Source organism: Cinclus cinclus, chromosome 16 (assembly GCF_963662255.1).
Source record: "Cinclus cinclus chromosome 16, bCinCin1.1, whole genome shotgun sequence".
NCBI classification, from domain to species: domain Eukaryota; kingdom Metazoa; phylum Chordata; class Aves; order Passeriformes; family Cinclidae; genus Cinclus; species Cinclus cinclus.
This window is the reverse complement of record NC_085061.1, coordinates 2,582,019-2,596,869: the sequence shown is the minus strand read 5'-3', so window position 1 is coordinate 2,596,869 and position 14,851 is coordinate 2,582,019. Positions and strand designations below refer to the sequence as shown.

General features: G+C 53.9%; 2 protein-coding genes across 2 annotated transcripts; one reads left to right on the top strand and one right to left on the bottom strand.

Moving 5' to 3' along the window:
- The first annotated feature begins 1,053 nt into the window (after positions 1–1,053).
- Positions 1,054–5,361, top strand: MED9 (mediator complex subunit 9). The gene is made up of 2 exons (XM_062503682.1): positions 1,054–1,198; positions 4,595–5,361. Exons 1-2 carry the CDS (start codon positions 1,062–1,064, stop codon positions 4,809–4,811), a joined length of 354 nt encoding a protein of 117 aa, XP_062359666.1. The 5' UTR covers positions 1,054–1,061; the 3' UTR covers positions 4,812–5,361.
- Positions 5,362–7,508: 2,147 nt separating this feature from the next.
- Positions 7,509–8,586, bottom strand: RASD1 (ras related dexamethasone induced 1). The gene is made up of 2 exons (XM_062503749.1): positions 8,301–8,586; positions 7,509–8,059 (listed from the first exon to the last, which is right to left on the bottom strand). The coding sequence occupies exons 1-2, from the start codon at positions 8,584–8,586 to the stop codon at positions 7,509–7,511; spliced, it is 837 nt and encodes a 278-aa protein (XP_062359733.1).
- Positions 8,587–14,851: the final 6,265 nt, after the last annotated feature.

Sequence of the window (14,851 nt, the reverse complement as noted above, 5' to 3'; positions counted from 1 at the left end):
TGGATGTGAGGTGGGATCACTGAGGGGGTGTAAGGGGAGGATCCGTGGGGATCGCATGGGGATCACTGAGGGGTGCAGGGGGATCACTGAGGAGTGGAGGGGGAAGCAATAGGGGGGCATGGGGAGGGATCACTGGGGACGTCAGGGGTTATCACTGGAGGTTTCAGGGGGATCACTGGGTGTCTCAGGGGGATCACTGGGGATGTCAGGGGCTATCACTGGGTGTCTCAGGGGGATCACTGGGGACGTCAGGGGTTATCACTGGAGGTTTCAGGGGGATCACTGGGTGTCTCAGGGGGATCACTGGGGGTGTCAGGGGCTATCACTGGGTGTCTCAGGGGGATCACTGGGGATGTCAGGGGCTATCACTGGAGGTTTCAGGGGGACCACTGGGGATGTCAGGGGCTATCACTGGGTGTCTCAGGGGGATCACTGGGGACGTCAGGGGTTATCACTGGAGGTTTCAGGGGGATCACTGGGGATGTCAGGGGCTATCACTGGGTGTCTCAGGGGGATCACTGGGGACGTCAGGGGTTATCACTGGAGGTTTCAGGGGGATCACTGGGTGTCTCAGGGGGATCACTGGGGGTGTCAGGGGCTATCACTGGGTGTCTCAGGGGGATCACTGGGGATGTCAGGGGCTATCACTGGAGGTTTCTGGGGGATCACTGGGCATGTTAGGGGCTATCACTGGGTGTCTCAGGGGGATCACTGGGGGGTCTCGGGGGATCCCTGGAGGTTTCAGGAGGGATCACGGGAGGTTTCAGGAAGGCTCACAGGAGGGTCTAAGGGAGGATCACCAGTGGGGTGTAGGGGGATCACTGGGACACAGGCGGGATCACCTGGAGGTATTTGAGGGGATCACTGAAGGTTTCGGGGGGGAATCACTGCAAGTTTCAGGGGGATTACAGGTGTCTCAACGGGACCAGAGCCCGCCGGCAGGACACAGCCGTACACCGGAACGCCGCCCGCACCTCGTCCCGGCTCCAGCCCCGCTGAGGGCCGTGAGGCGGAGCCATGGCGGGCCCGCCCCGCCCCGCTCCGTCACTGCCGGGCCCGACATGGCGTCCGGGCCCGCGGGCCGCGCCGCTGAGGAGCCACCGCCGCCAGAGCCGCCCGCCGAGCAGAAACCACCGCCGCTGTCGCCCGCGCAGGAGGAGTTCTCCTTCCTGCCGCTCGTCCACGACATCATCAAATGGTAACGGCGGGCACGGCCACCGCCACCCCCCGCCCCGCCGGGCACCGCGGCCCTGCCGCAGCCGCCCCGCTCGGACGGTGCTGCCTCACGCCAGAGCCCTTGAGAGGTCTGCGTGATGAGCAGGGCTAAGGGGTGCCTTCGGCAGTGATGTTCTCCCGGTCACAGCATCCTCGGGGATGCCCTGGATAGGGAGTGAGGCAATGGGATGTCCCCTCTAGTGATGTTCGCCCGGTTCCCGGCATCCCCAGGATGCTCTGGATGGGGAGCAGGGCAATGGGGTTCTCCCTCGAGTGATGTTCTGCCAACCACAGCATCTGTGGGATGTCCTGGACGGGGAGCACAGTTGTGGGGTTCCTCTAAGTTGTTTTCTCATTCTTAGCATCCTCATAATGCCTTGAATAGGGAGCTGGGCTATTGGATCCTCTCTCAAGTAATGCTCCCCCAGCCCCCACTTCCCCAGGAAGCCCTGAAGAGGTAGCAGGGCAATGGGGTCACCCCTCCAGTGATGCTTTTTACCTTCCCAGCATCTCCTTTGCCATTTTTCTCTCAGCTGGAGTTCCTGGGAAGGGTGTTGGAGGGAGCTGGCACAGCCCTAAGTACATCTCCACTCTGAGTCAGTAGCTGGGTGGTGTCGGGGTCACTTGAGCCGTGCAGGTGCTCCCAAGGCTCAGGTACACTGCCCCACCACTAACCCTGGAGCAGGAGCACTGTGTGTCCGCTGGGTTATTGCTCTGGAGAACTGCACTCTCTGGCTGATAACAGCCTCAGAAAGTACAGGCAGTGCATCAGGAAAGCAGCCCATTTCCGGGCAGTTGTTAAAAGGAGAATGGCTTCTTCAGTGAGACATAGACTGTTCTCTTCCCAGCTCAAGATAAGCACTGTACAGGTGAAAGGTGCTGGTACAAGGGTCCTGAGAACTGACGTGTTTCTGGCCCAGGATAAACCCTACAGAGATGCTCATCTGAATTCCCAGAAAGGGAATGTCTCTGCCATGGAAATCTATCCAGGCAGGCTCTGTGCTCTCACCTGGAGAGATTGCAGGGTAAGGGAGTAGGCATGGGAAACTTGAGTTGCTTTCTTCCTGCCCTCTCTGTGTGCACACACTGAGGAACTGATTTGTGTCCTGCTGATGTTTCAGTTGGAGCAGGCATGTCTGAAAGGTGAGGGAGGTTCATCCTTAATGGCCCAAACAACCCAATCTATGGGAATGAATACCTTTGACACACCAGTCCAGAATGGGCATGAGAACACAAACACTGTAATTTCACTCAGTTTCCCCATTGTGCTAGGTGTAGGCCATCAAGTTGCCCTCTGACCTTGCTTCTCTCTGATCTGTGCAGACCACAGAGTGAGGCTAAATCCCTTGCCAGGCGTGTGTGTGTCCATCACCAAAGTGGGCAGTAGCCATGGGTTGAGACCTCACGTAATGTGATGTTTCACTGATCAGGTTGTAGTGACTCACAGATGACAGTCCCAGGGATGTCTTGTGTCCTGTCCCACCAAGCCACCCACTCCTGCTGCCCTGCTGCCTCCCTTGGATGCATGTGTGGTGTTACCTGGGCGGCTTGAGCCAATGTAGATGCTGAACAGTGTGGCAGAAAGGTGGCACCACGGCAGCCAGCGGTGGGATGTTGTGCCTCCTGTCCCTGACAGATGGCAAACGGGCTGTCCTCTAACACTGCCTCGAGTGGCAGAGCCCAGCCCTGCTGTTCTGACACTCACTCAGCTGTGAAGACACATCTCCAAGGTGACTCTGTGCTCCAGAGTGAGGATGTATCATGTAAATTTGCTGACATTCAAGGACGGGTGCTGTTTCCTGTTGTTTGGGTCTGGAGAAAGTTTTCCTATATCAGGTCTACTGATATTTCCAGCCTTGTACAGTCAGTGGCATCACTGCTGAGGTCCCACTTTGTGGCTCCACTCATGGTGGGTTGTGCTGGTGTGATGAAAAACACTGTGCCTTAAGGCAGGTTTTGTGCCCCGTCCATCAGCATAGGCTGTGGTTAGATGCTGTGTTGAATCCTGTGTTAGTTCAGAAAGCTGCAGACTCTTCCCACACCTTCTCACTCCCACCTCTCCATGCCCTCAAATAGGGAATCACTTCAGTGGCTTGTTCCAGCAGTAAAACTACTGCTCATCACGAAAAAAAACCACCAACCCTGAAATATTTATCCCTTTGGATCAACCAGGCAACAGGCAGCTGTCAGTTCTCTTTGAGTGAGGAAGGGGATGAGATGTGAGGAGGATACCCCTGTCAAAGCCAGCCTCCAGCTGTGGTGAATGAAAGGCAGTGTCACCCCATCCTTGCCCAGATGTGCCATGGGGTTGGTTGTGTGTGTTTCTGTATTTTTCCACTGCCGACCTGGCCCTGAGTGCCTGCATAATGGGGAGACATCATAGTACCAGCTGCAGTTTTATTTAGAAGGGAATAATGAATATTTTGTTCCAACAGGCTTTTGAAACAAGCGGCAGCCATCTGCTTAAAAGTTTTGCTCTCAGCCATGTCACGATTCCCCAAAGTTATAATCGAGCACCTCTCTGCCCTGGTCATGCCAAGCAGATTTATTTTTAGGTCTGGCTATTGAACAGACTCCCAGTTTTTCAAAGACCATTAGAATCCTGCTCTCCCTGTTAACAGGCAGCCTGGAAGCGGGGACTGCTTTTGCCTGGAATCGGTGAAACTTCTTGCTGGTGCTAACAAAGCTGAGTCAGATACTAATGAGGGTTCAAGGGCAGACGCTGCCTCAGACAACACTGAGCCTTGAAAAGCACAGAGCTGTCTGCAGAGCCAATTCTGCTGGTCTTAAAAAAAACACCCCAAACCAAATAAAAAAACCCCCACTGATTCTCTTTTATTAAGTATAAATCTCCAGAGACTTCTTTTAAAGCTCCCAAGTACCATTTTCTCTGCCTTTGGACACTCTGGCACTTTGGGGAGCAGTTTTTGTTTTCTGCTGTCAAGCTGTTTGACTGCATTGATTTTTTTGTATTACAGCAGCAACAGGTCATGGGTGAGATTGAGATCTTTTTTTCCAGGTGACTACACACAACACATATGCAATCTTACCTTCCCCAAAGAGACGTACAGGAGTTCAGAGGGAGAATTTAGCCTGCCCAGGGTGATGTTTGAAAGCTGCAGAGCAGCTCCTAACCTGATTAATGCATCCTGAGGTGTCTGGATTGTGTCCTGAAAACTTGCAGGAAACCAGTTTGCCCCTGAGCTACCCAATCTATATCCATCTGTGTCATTTTATTGGGATAGGTGAATCAAGTGTGTGTACCTAGATAGCAAGAGCTACTTTCCCAGTGAATTCCAGTTTAAACCCTGGTTGTATTGGAAATTACAGCATTTTCAATAGGAGAATTCACAGTGTCTCGATTTTCTCTCCTCTGCAGCATGGACAAGGACAGCCAGGATGTTCACCAGGTACTGAACGAGCTCAAGAACAAGTTCCAGGAGATGAGGAAGCTGATCAGCTCCATGCCTGGCATCGGGGTGAGCCCAGAGCAGCAGCAGCAGCAGCTGCAGAGCCTGAGGGAGCAGGTCCGGACCAAAAACGAGCTGCTGCAGAAGTACAAGAGCCTTTGTATGTTTGAAATCCCCAAGGAGTAGGAAAGGCACAGCTCTCTCCAGGTCTGAGATACCTCCTATCCAGGCTGGCAGAAGTGGACATTTCTTTAGGGTTTGTGGTTGCAGAGCTGTGGTGTTGTGCCTGTGTGAACCATGGGTGTGTGACACTGAGACAGGACACCGTGTATTCTCCTGGGACCATGGCAGTGGCACGTTCCCTTGATCAGCTGCAGGACTGTGCACTTAATGTATCCCATCTCCTGTTTTCTCTCAGGGTGGGGTTTTTCTTTTTTATGTTCAAACAAGCAGGAGACATTTTGCTTTCTCCTCACTAAGGGTCAAAGTACCTGCTGGTGAAAAAGGGGACATTTTGCAATTTTTTTTTAACTTAAAAATGGCCAAACATCAAAAGGGAACATAAGAGGGAAGCATGTACTGTTTGGCCATGCTCCTGGAAAGAGTCTCTGGTACACTTTCCATTCCCTGTGTGTTGGAAGAGGAATGATTGCTTTCAATTACTTCTGCATTTCTCTTTTTAAACAATTGGTGGTTGTGTCCGAAATGAATCAAATAAAGATTTCTAAATTCCAAACTGCCCTTCTTGTGTGTTCACTGAGTGGATGTGGCCAGAGCAGGGGCAGGATGTTGGCAGCACATGATATCCTGGGCCCAGCTCCAACATCTTTCCCTCTTACAACAGAGGAACAGCAAGAATCAAAACAAAGGGCATAAATGATAAAAGCTTTTAGTTATTCTATTCTAAAGTCATGCTCAACAGACAGGTAAGTTCCACATCTAGAGGCTTCCCACAACCACAAAAATTTGAGGAGCTGGAACAGGTAGTTCTGCTCAGTGAAATGGTTGCAACTCACCTGTAGCTCAGAGATTTACTCTGTCCCCACTGAGATACTCTACTAGTACTTTCTTTGGGAAAGTGCCAGCGTGTAAACTCTGAGTAAAGCAGAACACTGAGATAAACAAAGCACAATGTACACATTTTTTATTACTGAAATTGCCTTTCCACCAGCCACTGCCTATCCCAGCTCAATAAATTCCTGTGTCTCATGCCTGGACGATGTTTTCCATTCTTTTGCCAGTTGCTGTTCCTGTGAAATCAGGCATAGGCAGAGCTGGAAGAAACAACTTGTTGCCAAAGAAATGTCTGGCACTTAGTTCAGGAAGAAGTTAACTCTCTCAACTTGAATCCAAGTTTCAGGCAAAACTGAGATGGTTTGCTTTGCAGTCTCGCTCCCCCACTGTTGTTTTGTGGCTTCAATATGATATTTTTTTGCCATTAATATGTATTAAACACGGATCTGTGCTGCTGCATGAGGTGGAAGCGGAGGTTGAAAATGAGCTGGAGCTGGGTAAAGATTTCTTTGAACAGTGATCCTGTTTCACTTCTAGCAATGATTACTGCAACTTGTTATTGGGAAGAGATTAAAAACCATCAGATGTAAAGGTGACCTTTTGAGCAAAGTACTTCCTTTACTCATATTGCAGAGTAAAAACAATATCCCAGCTGGGGTGCCAATGAATCAGTGTGTATTGACATCATTAAAGCATGCTTAGTTAATCGGCAAAGAGCACGAAACACAATCAGCTCTTTACAACCAAGTGATGTCAGTTTGCAGGGTGACTGCAGGCTGTGACATGCCACTGCCCGGCGTGCCGTGGGGCTGGCAGCATCGTCACTCGGCGTAGTGGAGTGAGGAAAGAGTGCTGGCTCAGTGACCCGTTGGAGTGAGTAACTCCCTGCGTGGCCCCTCGTTACCCTGTGTGGCAAAACCCCTGCGGCTTGCAGAGGCGGGAACCTTTGCACTGGGAGTCGGGGAAAAATGGGGCAATACGGGGCTTGAGTGAGAGGCTGGTTTTGCCACCTCGGGGTTCAGGCCTTTTGCTTAGCAGGCTTTGCTATGGGATAGGGCAAGGAAGCAAAGGCAAACCCACAGGTGTCATTTTTTAAAAGATTTTATTAATTTGTAGAAAAAATAAAACATCAAGTTTCACCCACGGTAGAAACACTTGAAGATTTTTTTTTTTTTGTTCATGTCAACGACAAACAATACCTACATAAAGTGCCTATTATTTTATTTTGTAAAACCCTTCCCGCTCCCCCCACCCTCCCCAAATCTTGCAAATTAAACAAGACAAGTGTAAACAAGAGTCAGTTTTTTGGTCCATCGGGGCTGTAACTCTGCAATGTCTTTGCAACATCTTAGGAGTGTCTTCTGCATGTGTTTTGCAGACATACATGAACACACAACACAGAGCCAGAGTCCGTGCACATCTTCTCAAGTTGGAAAAAAAACAAAACCAAGAACCAACCCCAAAGCCCCAGGCAGGTGCTGGCAGGCCCCTGCCCTCCCTCCTGAGGGCAGTGCCTGAGGCTGGGTGGTTTGGGAGGAAAAGAAACACCAACGTCTGTGCCCTCCACACTCATCCTCCCACCTGGCTGCCCAGCAGCTCACCCTTTCCCTGTCTCCTTGCCCAGAGGAGGAGGCTGTTCCCAGTGACATCCCCTCCTGCCCTCCAACGCCTCCCCCTTCGCATCCCTCGCTCCCAAAACGAACCCCCAGGGAGGGAGACGATGAAAGCGGGAGGAGGGAGGCTGGGGGAGAGGAGACGCCCTCTCTGCCCGGCTGGGCACCTGCCCAAAGTCAATTCGGGAACGAGCATCTCTCTCCCCTCCTTTCCTCCTTTCCTTCCTTCCTTCCTTCCCGTGGCGAGCGGGGGCTCCTAGCTGATCACACAGCGATCCTTCTCCTTGCCGTGCCCGCCGCCGATGGCTTTCTCTCGGATGTACATGAGGTCGCTGTGCACGCTGGGCCGCCGGGCGAAGGGGGCCACGATGCCGTACGCCTCCTCCGTGCCGCCCCGGCCCCCCTCCTTCAGCAGCTTTTTGCCTTTCAGTGCCTTCTTGTGCAGGATGTCGCAGTACTGGACCGAGACCTTGCGGTGCAGGTCGGGGCTCATCTCGCTGGGTAGCTTGGCCATGGCGAAGAGCGCCTGGAACATCTGGTCCAGGCTGCTGTTCCTCTTGGCTGAGATCTCGAAGTAGGCACATTTTTTGGGGTCCCCTCCCACCAGCTGCTCGATCTCCCGGGGTTGCACCTCCCGGTAAAAGTCCCGGTCGCCCTTGTTGCCGCAGATGACCAGGGGCACCTCTATGTTCTCCTTGGTTTTGTTCTTCAGGCACGACTTGGTCTCCAGGATTTGCTGCTTCAGGCGCTGCACCTCCTCAAAGGAGTCTCGGTTGTCCAGGCTGAAGACGAGGATGAACACATCTCCTGGGGACAAAGAGGGAACGTGAGGTGGTTGCAGGGATGGGGACACAGAGACCCACTCCTAAGCCAAACAGAAGCTTGGAGAAGGAAGGACCAGGCAGCACCTAGGTCCTGCATCCTCCAGTCCACCAAGAAGAGCTGCCCAACCACTTGAACTCACAAAATCGTACCACCCTCCTCCCAGGTCTGCAAAAACATCCCCAAACTGAGCAGGAATCTGGCAGAGGGACCTCCTGTCAAGTACCTGTGAGGATGGAGAGGCGGCGCATAGCTGGGAAGGGGTGGTTGCCCGACGTGTCCAGGATGTCGAGCTGGTACACCTCGCCACGGATGCTGTAGAACTTGCGGTGGAAGTCCTCGATGGTGGGCGTGTATTGCTCCTCGAAGCGGCCGGTGAGGAAGCGCGAGACGATGGCGGTCTTGCCCACCTTGGAGGAGCCCAGGATGACCATGCGGTAGCAGTTCTTAGCGGGGATGCTCAGCTCGGCCTCGCTGGGACACATCTTCTTGATCATCGCCGCCAGTTTCATTGACGCCGGCAAAAGTGCGGCTTGCACCGAGGAGGAGAAGGAGGAAAAGCGCTGCCTGGCCCGGCTGCTCAGCCCCTCTTCCCTCTCAGGAAGGGTCGGTGCGAGCTCTGCACGGCGGCCGCCGTGTTATATGGAGCCGGCAGCGACCGCCCCTCGGCGCGTCACGGCCCGGGGCGGTGGCGGCTGAGTCAGCGCCCGGCTCCGCGCCCGGCCCGGCCCGAGCCCCCACCGGGCTCCGGGCTGCGAGTCCCGCTCCCGCCCGCAGCCCCGCTCGCACTCCTGCCGCTCGGTTGCCCGGTCCCGTTCACAGCCCGGCTGGGGCTCCGGGTGCTTGGCAGTCCCGTCTCCTTCGCAGCCCGGTTCGCACTCCCGGGGTGCGCAGACAGATCCCGTTCCCCATCGCCGTTCTCGCTCCCGGCTTGCGCAGCCCGGTCCCGTTCGCAGCCCGATTGGAACTCCGGTTCTTCGAACTCGCGCTCGCACTCCCGGTCCCTTTCACCGTCCCGTTTGCAAAGAGATCTCTTTGCATCTCAGCACGGGGTCCCTGCGCTCTGTACCCGTCCCGTTCTCAGCCCCGTGCGGGCTCCCGGCGCCCCGCAGCCGGTTTGGGGCTCCCGGGGCTCGGGGAGTGGGGAGACACCGAGCTGCAGGAACCGGGGGCTGGGGGATGCAGAGGGTCCCACGCCGCTCCCTGCCGCGGTTCTGCTCCGGTTTACACTTGCCCGGTGCAAGTGCCCGAAAGTCCGGAGAAAAAACCCCGTTGGGTGCGAGCTCCGGTGCGGGGGGCCGGGAGCAGAGAGAAGGGTCGGTCCCAAGGCGGGCTGGGGGCTGCGCGGTGACACCTTGACGGAGGCTCTTAGGACAGTGGCTTTCCTTGATCCCGACCTCAACCCTGATTCCGGTCCCGGTGCCGCTCCCGGTGCCGGAGCGGTGCCGCTGCAGCGCCGGTTCTCCCCGCTAGGGGACAGGCGAGAGTCCGGCCGGCGGCAGCGCGTGCAGGGCCGGGAATGGGAATGAGGAATGGGGAATGGGAATGGGGAATGGGGAATGGGGAATGGGAATGGGGAATGGGGAATGGGAATGGGGAATGGGGAATGGGAATGGGAATGGGGAATGGGGAATGGGAATGGGGAATGGGGAATGGGGAATGGGAATGGGAATGGGAATGGGAATGGGAATGGGGAATGGGAATGGGAATGGGGAATGGGGAATGGGGAATGGGAATGGGAATGGGAATGGGAATGGGGAATGGGAATGGGGAATGGGGAATGGGAATGGGAATGGGGAATGGGGAATGGGAATGGGGAATGGGAATGGGGAATGGGAATGGGAATGGGGAATGGGAATGGGAATGGGAATGGGAATGGGGAATGGGAATGGGAATGGGGAATGGGAATGGGGAATGGGAATGGGAATGGGAATGGGAATGGGAGTGGGTGTGGGAATGGGAGTGGGAGTGGGAGCGGGAGTGGGAATGGGAGCGGGAGTGGGAATGGGAGCGGGAGTGGGAATGGGAGCGGTGCCATACTGGGAGAACTGGGAATGGTCAGCCTGGGGAACAGAAGGCTCTGAGGAGACCTTAGAGCCCCTTCCAGTGCCCAAAGGGGTTACAAGAGAGATAGAGAGGAACTTTGGACAAGGACTGGAATGACAGGACAAGGGGGAATAGCTTCCCACTGCTGGAGGGCAGGATTAGATGGGATATAGGGAAAGAATTCTTCCCTCTGAGGGTGATGAGGCACTGGAATAATTTGCCCAGAGTGGCTGCACTCATTGCTGGAAATGTCCAAAGCCAGGTAGGATGGGACTTGGGGAAATCTTGTTTAGCAGAAGGTGCCCCTGCCCATGTCAGGGGGTGGTACAAGATGAGCTTTAAGGTCCCTTCCAACCCAGCCTGTTCTATGATTTAAAAAATTATATAAAAAAATAACCAACCAAAAAAAATCTTAGGAAAAGGTGATGCTTTAATAAAGTTCAGGGCAGCAGAAGCCTCACCTATAACACAGAGAGGGACCTCAGGGAACAGTCTGTGTTCTCAGCCAGAACACAGACTGGGACAGAGCAGTGCCTTTCATCAGCATCACTTGGGAAATGGATGGTGCTGAGCTTCTCATCTCCCTTGGATATTAATTTAAACACTCTCAGAAGGCTTATGTAGGGATTGTGGTAGTCTGTGGTTGTCTGGAAGGGAGCAGCAACTTAAACAGCCCTGTCCCTGCCTGCAGGGAAACATCCTGCCTGGAGGCACAAGGACACTTGGAGGAGACAAAGTGGGACAGTTTCCTGTGTTTATTCATCTGTGTTCAAGACAGCGAAGAAGTTTAATAGCCAAACGCAAAGCCCAAATGTATCAACCCAAACAACAAAAAGATCATTTAATTGAAGCGGTTGATGGAAAACAACAGGGGGAATAGGAAGTGGCAACCTCTGGAGGACAGACAAATCAAATATCTCGATCAGCATTTATTGTTGGCCGTACAACTATTAATAGAGTCAGGAACAGGTAAAAATAGCCTGCTTTAAACCTGTTCCTGGCTGACAGGAAAAAAAAAAATCCATTTACTCCCTCTAAAGAGTTCTTTGGGCAGAGCATGCCAGGAGACAGATGTGCACTGGGATCCTGCGGGCTTGGTGGAGTGGGACCGGAGCCTGACAGCAAGGACAGGGTGTCAGGGACCTGGGATGGTTGGAGAAGAGCTGGTGGTGGGAGCTGCCAGAGAAGAGGACACCGGTACTGTCTGTGCCATCACAGAGCCCAGCTCCTCATGGAGTCACGCAGAGCCCGAGCAGGGAGCATTACACAGCATTAGCTGAGCCCTCTCAGGCTCATCTAGAAACTCATCTCCTGTAAGAGCAAAGCACATTTGCTGGGAGCTGCTGCCAGTGATTGATGATAAAGGATCCTCCTCGCTGCAAGGCACAGCCTTCCCACGGTTATGACTCTTTTACAAATCACCACCTATTTCTGACCTGACTGCAAATAGCCCAAGGCTTAAGCAGAGGCAGGTAAAAGGGCATTTTCCCCACGGCTGCTAGAGTTTGCCCCTGCTATTTGTGGTATGTTTTGTTCCTTGCTTGGTTTTGGAGGATAGAATCTCTTTCATGCAGCAGCTCAGCACAACCAGAGCCGCAGGCAGGATGCTTTGCACTAACCCCAGCGACACCTTTAATGGAATCACCTTCAGCACAGATCAATCCTTGTTTTCTTGCTATTTCCCTCTCTATTTTCACCCTCCTCAGTTTACCAGCCACCTGCCAGCCAGCAAAACCCACCCTGTGTCCGCGAGCAAGTGGCTGAGGAAAGGAAATTCCACGAAAGTCACACAAACATCCCAGCGACAGAACATGTGGCTCCCCAGGGCCTGTCTTGGACGAAGTGTGCAGCAGCAAAACAGAGCTCACAGCAGCAGCACCACGGCAAAAATGTAGGAAGCAAAATGTTCCAGGAAGCAGGATTGGCACCGGGGTGCCCAGCACAGGGACAGGCGAGCGGGGGATACTCGGAAAAGGACAATTACATCAGAACATGAGTTTGGTTTCTGAGTGTGCTGCAGAGCTGGGAAGGATCATCCCCCCGGGGCCGGGCTGGCCTCGGTTCACGGCAGGGTCCTGCGGGTCTGAGCAGTGAAACAGGACTGGAAGAGCCATTGGTGCCGTTCCCACCTGGCACAGACAGACCCTGCAGCTGTCCCAGGCCATGGAGAGGGGCACATCCCACATTAAGATGCTTCACATCGTACCAAGGGCTCATTCTCTGTGCAGCAGCACACAGCATTCCCAGGCTCTGGAGCAACCATGCACATGGAGCTAAACCCAGCTCTCCTGGTTCCTCGATTCCTGCTTTTCTCCCCCAGGACTGTTCTTTGGACCGGGTCCCTCTCCCTGGGGGCTGTACAGCAAGCTGGTGTCCAGCTCCTTACCCTGCTCCCAAAGAACCAGTGTGGGCTGTGCATTTCCCAGCAGCTGCTGCTGAACAGCAGGGACTTGTGGGACCCCAAATCCTTCCCTGGCTGCTCCCCGGGGGTGGGAGAAGGAGTGAAGAGGGGAGCAGCTGAGCAGGGAAGGGAAGGGAGGCTTTAGCCATAGTTCTTGCTTGTCCCCCTGAGGAAAAGCATGTGATTAAATCAAGATGAAGCATGCAGGGTTGCTTTTCATTCCCTATATTATTAGCTTGTCTCATTTTATTAAATCTCTTTAAGGCTTTTCACAAGCACGTAATTCCCAAAATATAATTTTTCCCAGATGAGATATGATGCAGAAGCTGGTCCTTCTCTGGGGACCAGGGGGTGGCTTTATTTGTTTCCCTCCCCCACCCTCTGCTTCTTTAGCAGCATGTCTCTTGATTCCTTTTAGCACTTGGGATTTGATTAACAGAGCATCTGAGAGCCTGAGATGTCTCAAATCCCCAGTTCCTGGAGTTACCCAGGCAAGGAGTGGCAAGAGGACCCTTGAGACACCATCCCTGTGCTCAGCATGATGCAGCTCTGAGCCAGGAGCACCTTGGAAATCCCCTGCTCCCAGTTTCCATCTCCTTTCATCCCATCCTCTTGCACATAGGTCATGCAACATCCTGCCATGAACAAAGGTGTTTCCATGTCCTGGATGTGTCCCTGAACTCCAGCACCTTCTGCTCCCTCCCAGAGAGCAGAGTTTCCTTCAGCTTCTCTGGAATTAAGAGAGAAATGTCACCTGTAGCCAGAGGTAGGCAGCAACTGGGCTTGGAATACAAGGTACAAGGGAGAGGGAGGCTTGGTGACCCCAGTGGATGCATTGCTGTGGATTTCAGGAAGGTTCCCATGGAAATAGCGATGGTTGGCAGGATTGGCAGGACAGAAATTAAAGCCCAGGAGGTGGCAGGGAGCGGGGTGGGCAGTGCCAGGCAGGAGCTGGCAGTGCTGGGGGCTTGGAGCCTGGAGATGTTTCCTGTCAGGTCCCACATCTGCTCCTGTGGGTCCAGAGGGGCTGAGGCCAGCACGGGGGGGGGGAGGGAGAGGTTGGGATCTGGGGGTGCTGAGCTGGGCAAAGGCTGAACCAGTGGCCAAATCCAGGACCCTGGAGGGTCCCATCCCAGCAGGCAGAGTCTGGCCCCCACATCTTCCCAGGACTCTGGCAGCTCTGAGCCCTCCTGTGACCCTGACTGGAAAAGGAGCTGTGCTCCATAAACAGCTCCTCCCGAAGAAAATGCAACATGGAAAAAGCAGCACATTCCTACCATTTTTTTCCCTTTGAAACAGGATCCGAGGAGGATACGGCTCACCGGGCTGTCTCAGGGCTGCTTTTGAGTGTGAAAATTAAAGAAAACAGCCTGGTAACTTGTCCTCTGCCTCATGGCAGGAGTTCCGTGCGTAAGGACCCCCGAGCGAGGGTGGAAATGAGCGGGGTTGGGTTGGATGGAGTCTTCTCCACCCTGTCCCTGACAGGGGTGATGCCAGGGGCAGGGGGACAGTGGGCATGGGGTACTGCTGCTGCTGCTGCTCTCGTGGCACTGGGGGAAATTTCAAAGCTTTCCCTGGACACCACTGAGTTGGGAACTGCCTGTATCCCAGATCCCTGAGCATGGACCTGCCAGCAAAACTCATGCAGCTCAGCCCTGGGATCCCTCTCCTTGTGCTCCAGCACTGGGGGTTTCCAACATGGGAACAGTTTCCCTCCAGGGTGCTCTCCCCAATGCTTTGTGAGCATTTAAAGTCCAGATGGTTTTCCCTACACAGCAGGGATAGAACAGAATGGTTTATCCCTCCGCAAAGATAAATTTTGTCGTGTCCCCTGTCTACCTTCTCTGGATTAAAGGATCCCAAATAAAGCAGTGCCTAAACTGCCCCCAAAGCTCAAAGTTCATCTTAGCTTTTAAATCAAATCCCATCCACTGGCCAAAAAGCCAAATTCCTGCCTTAGTGCTGGGATGGATTTGGGAGCCCTCACCAGACCCCTGAGCCCCTTTTTTCCTGCCATCTTCCCAAACAGCCGAAGTGCAGACTCAGCAAGCAGGAGCTGGGTGGGAATGGTGAATTCCCAGTGCTGCCAGTGCCACACGTGCTGTCCTGATTGCGCCACGTGTTTATTCTGTGTTTGTTTGCCATGTAAGGGCTGGTGGCCATCCCTCCCTGGCAGTGCAGCCTCCCTGGGTGAAAGCAAACACAGGGTTACAGGAGGTCACAACAGAGGGAAGGGCCTTTGGGAATGCGTCCCTGCTCCTGGATGTCACCAGCATCAGGGAAAGGACCACAGGATGCAGCCTCCACCTGCAGAAGTGTTCCTGGATGAA

Coding starts and splice junctions, on each gene's coding strand:
- RASD1 (XM_062503749.1), bottom strand. CDS start 8,586: ATGAAACTGGCGGCGATGATCAAGAAGATGTGTCCCAGCGAGGCCGAG. Junction 8,060..8,300: donor CCGCCTCTCCATCCTCACAG/GTACTTGACAGG, acceptor CTTTGTCCCCAG/GAGATGTGTTCATCCTCGTC.
- MED9 (XM_062503682.1), top strand. CDS start 1,062: ATGGCGTCCGGGCCCGCGGGCCGCGCCGCTGAGGAGCCACCGCCGCCA. Junction 1,199..4,594: donor GTCCACGACATCATCAAATG/GTAACGGCGGGC, acceptor TCTCCTCTGCAG/CATGGACAAGGACAGCCAGG.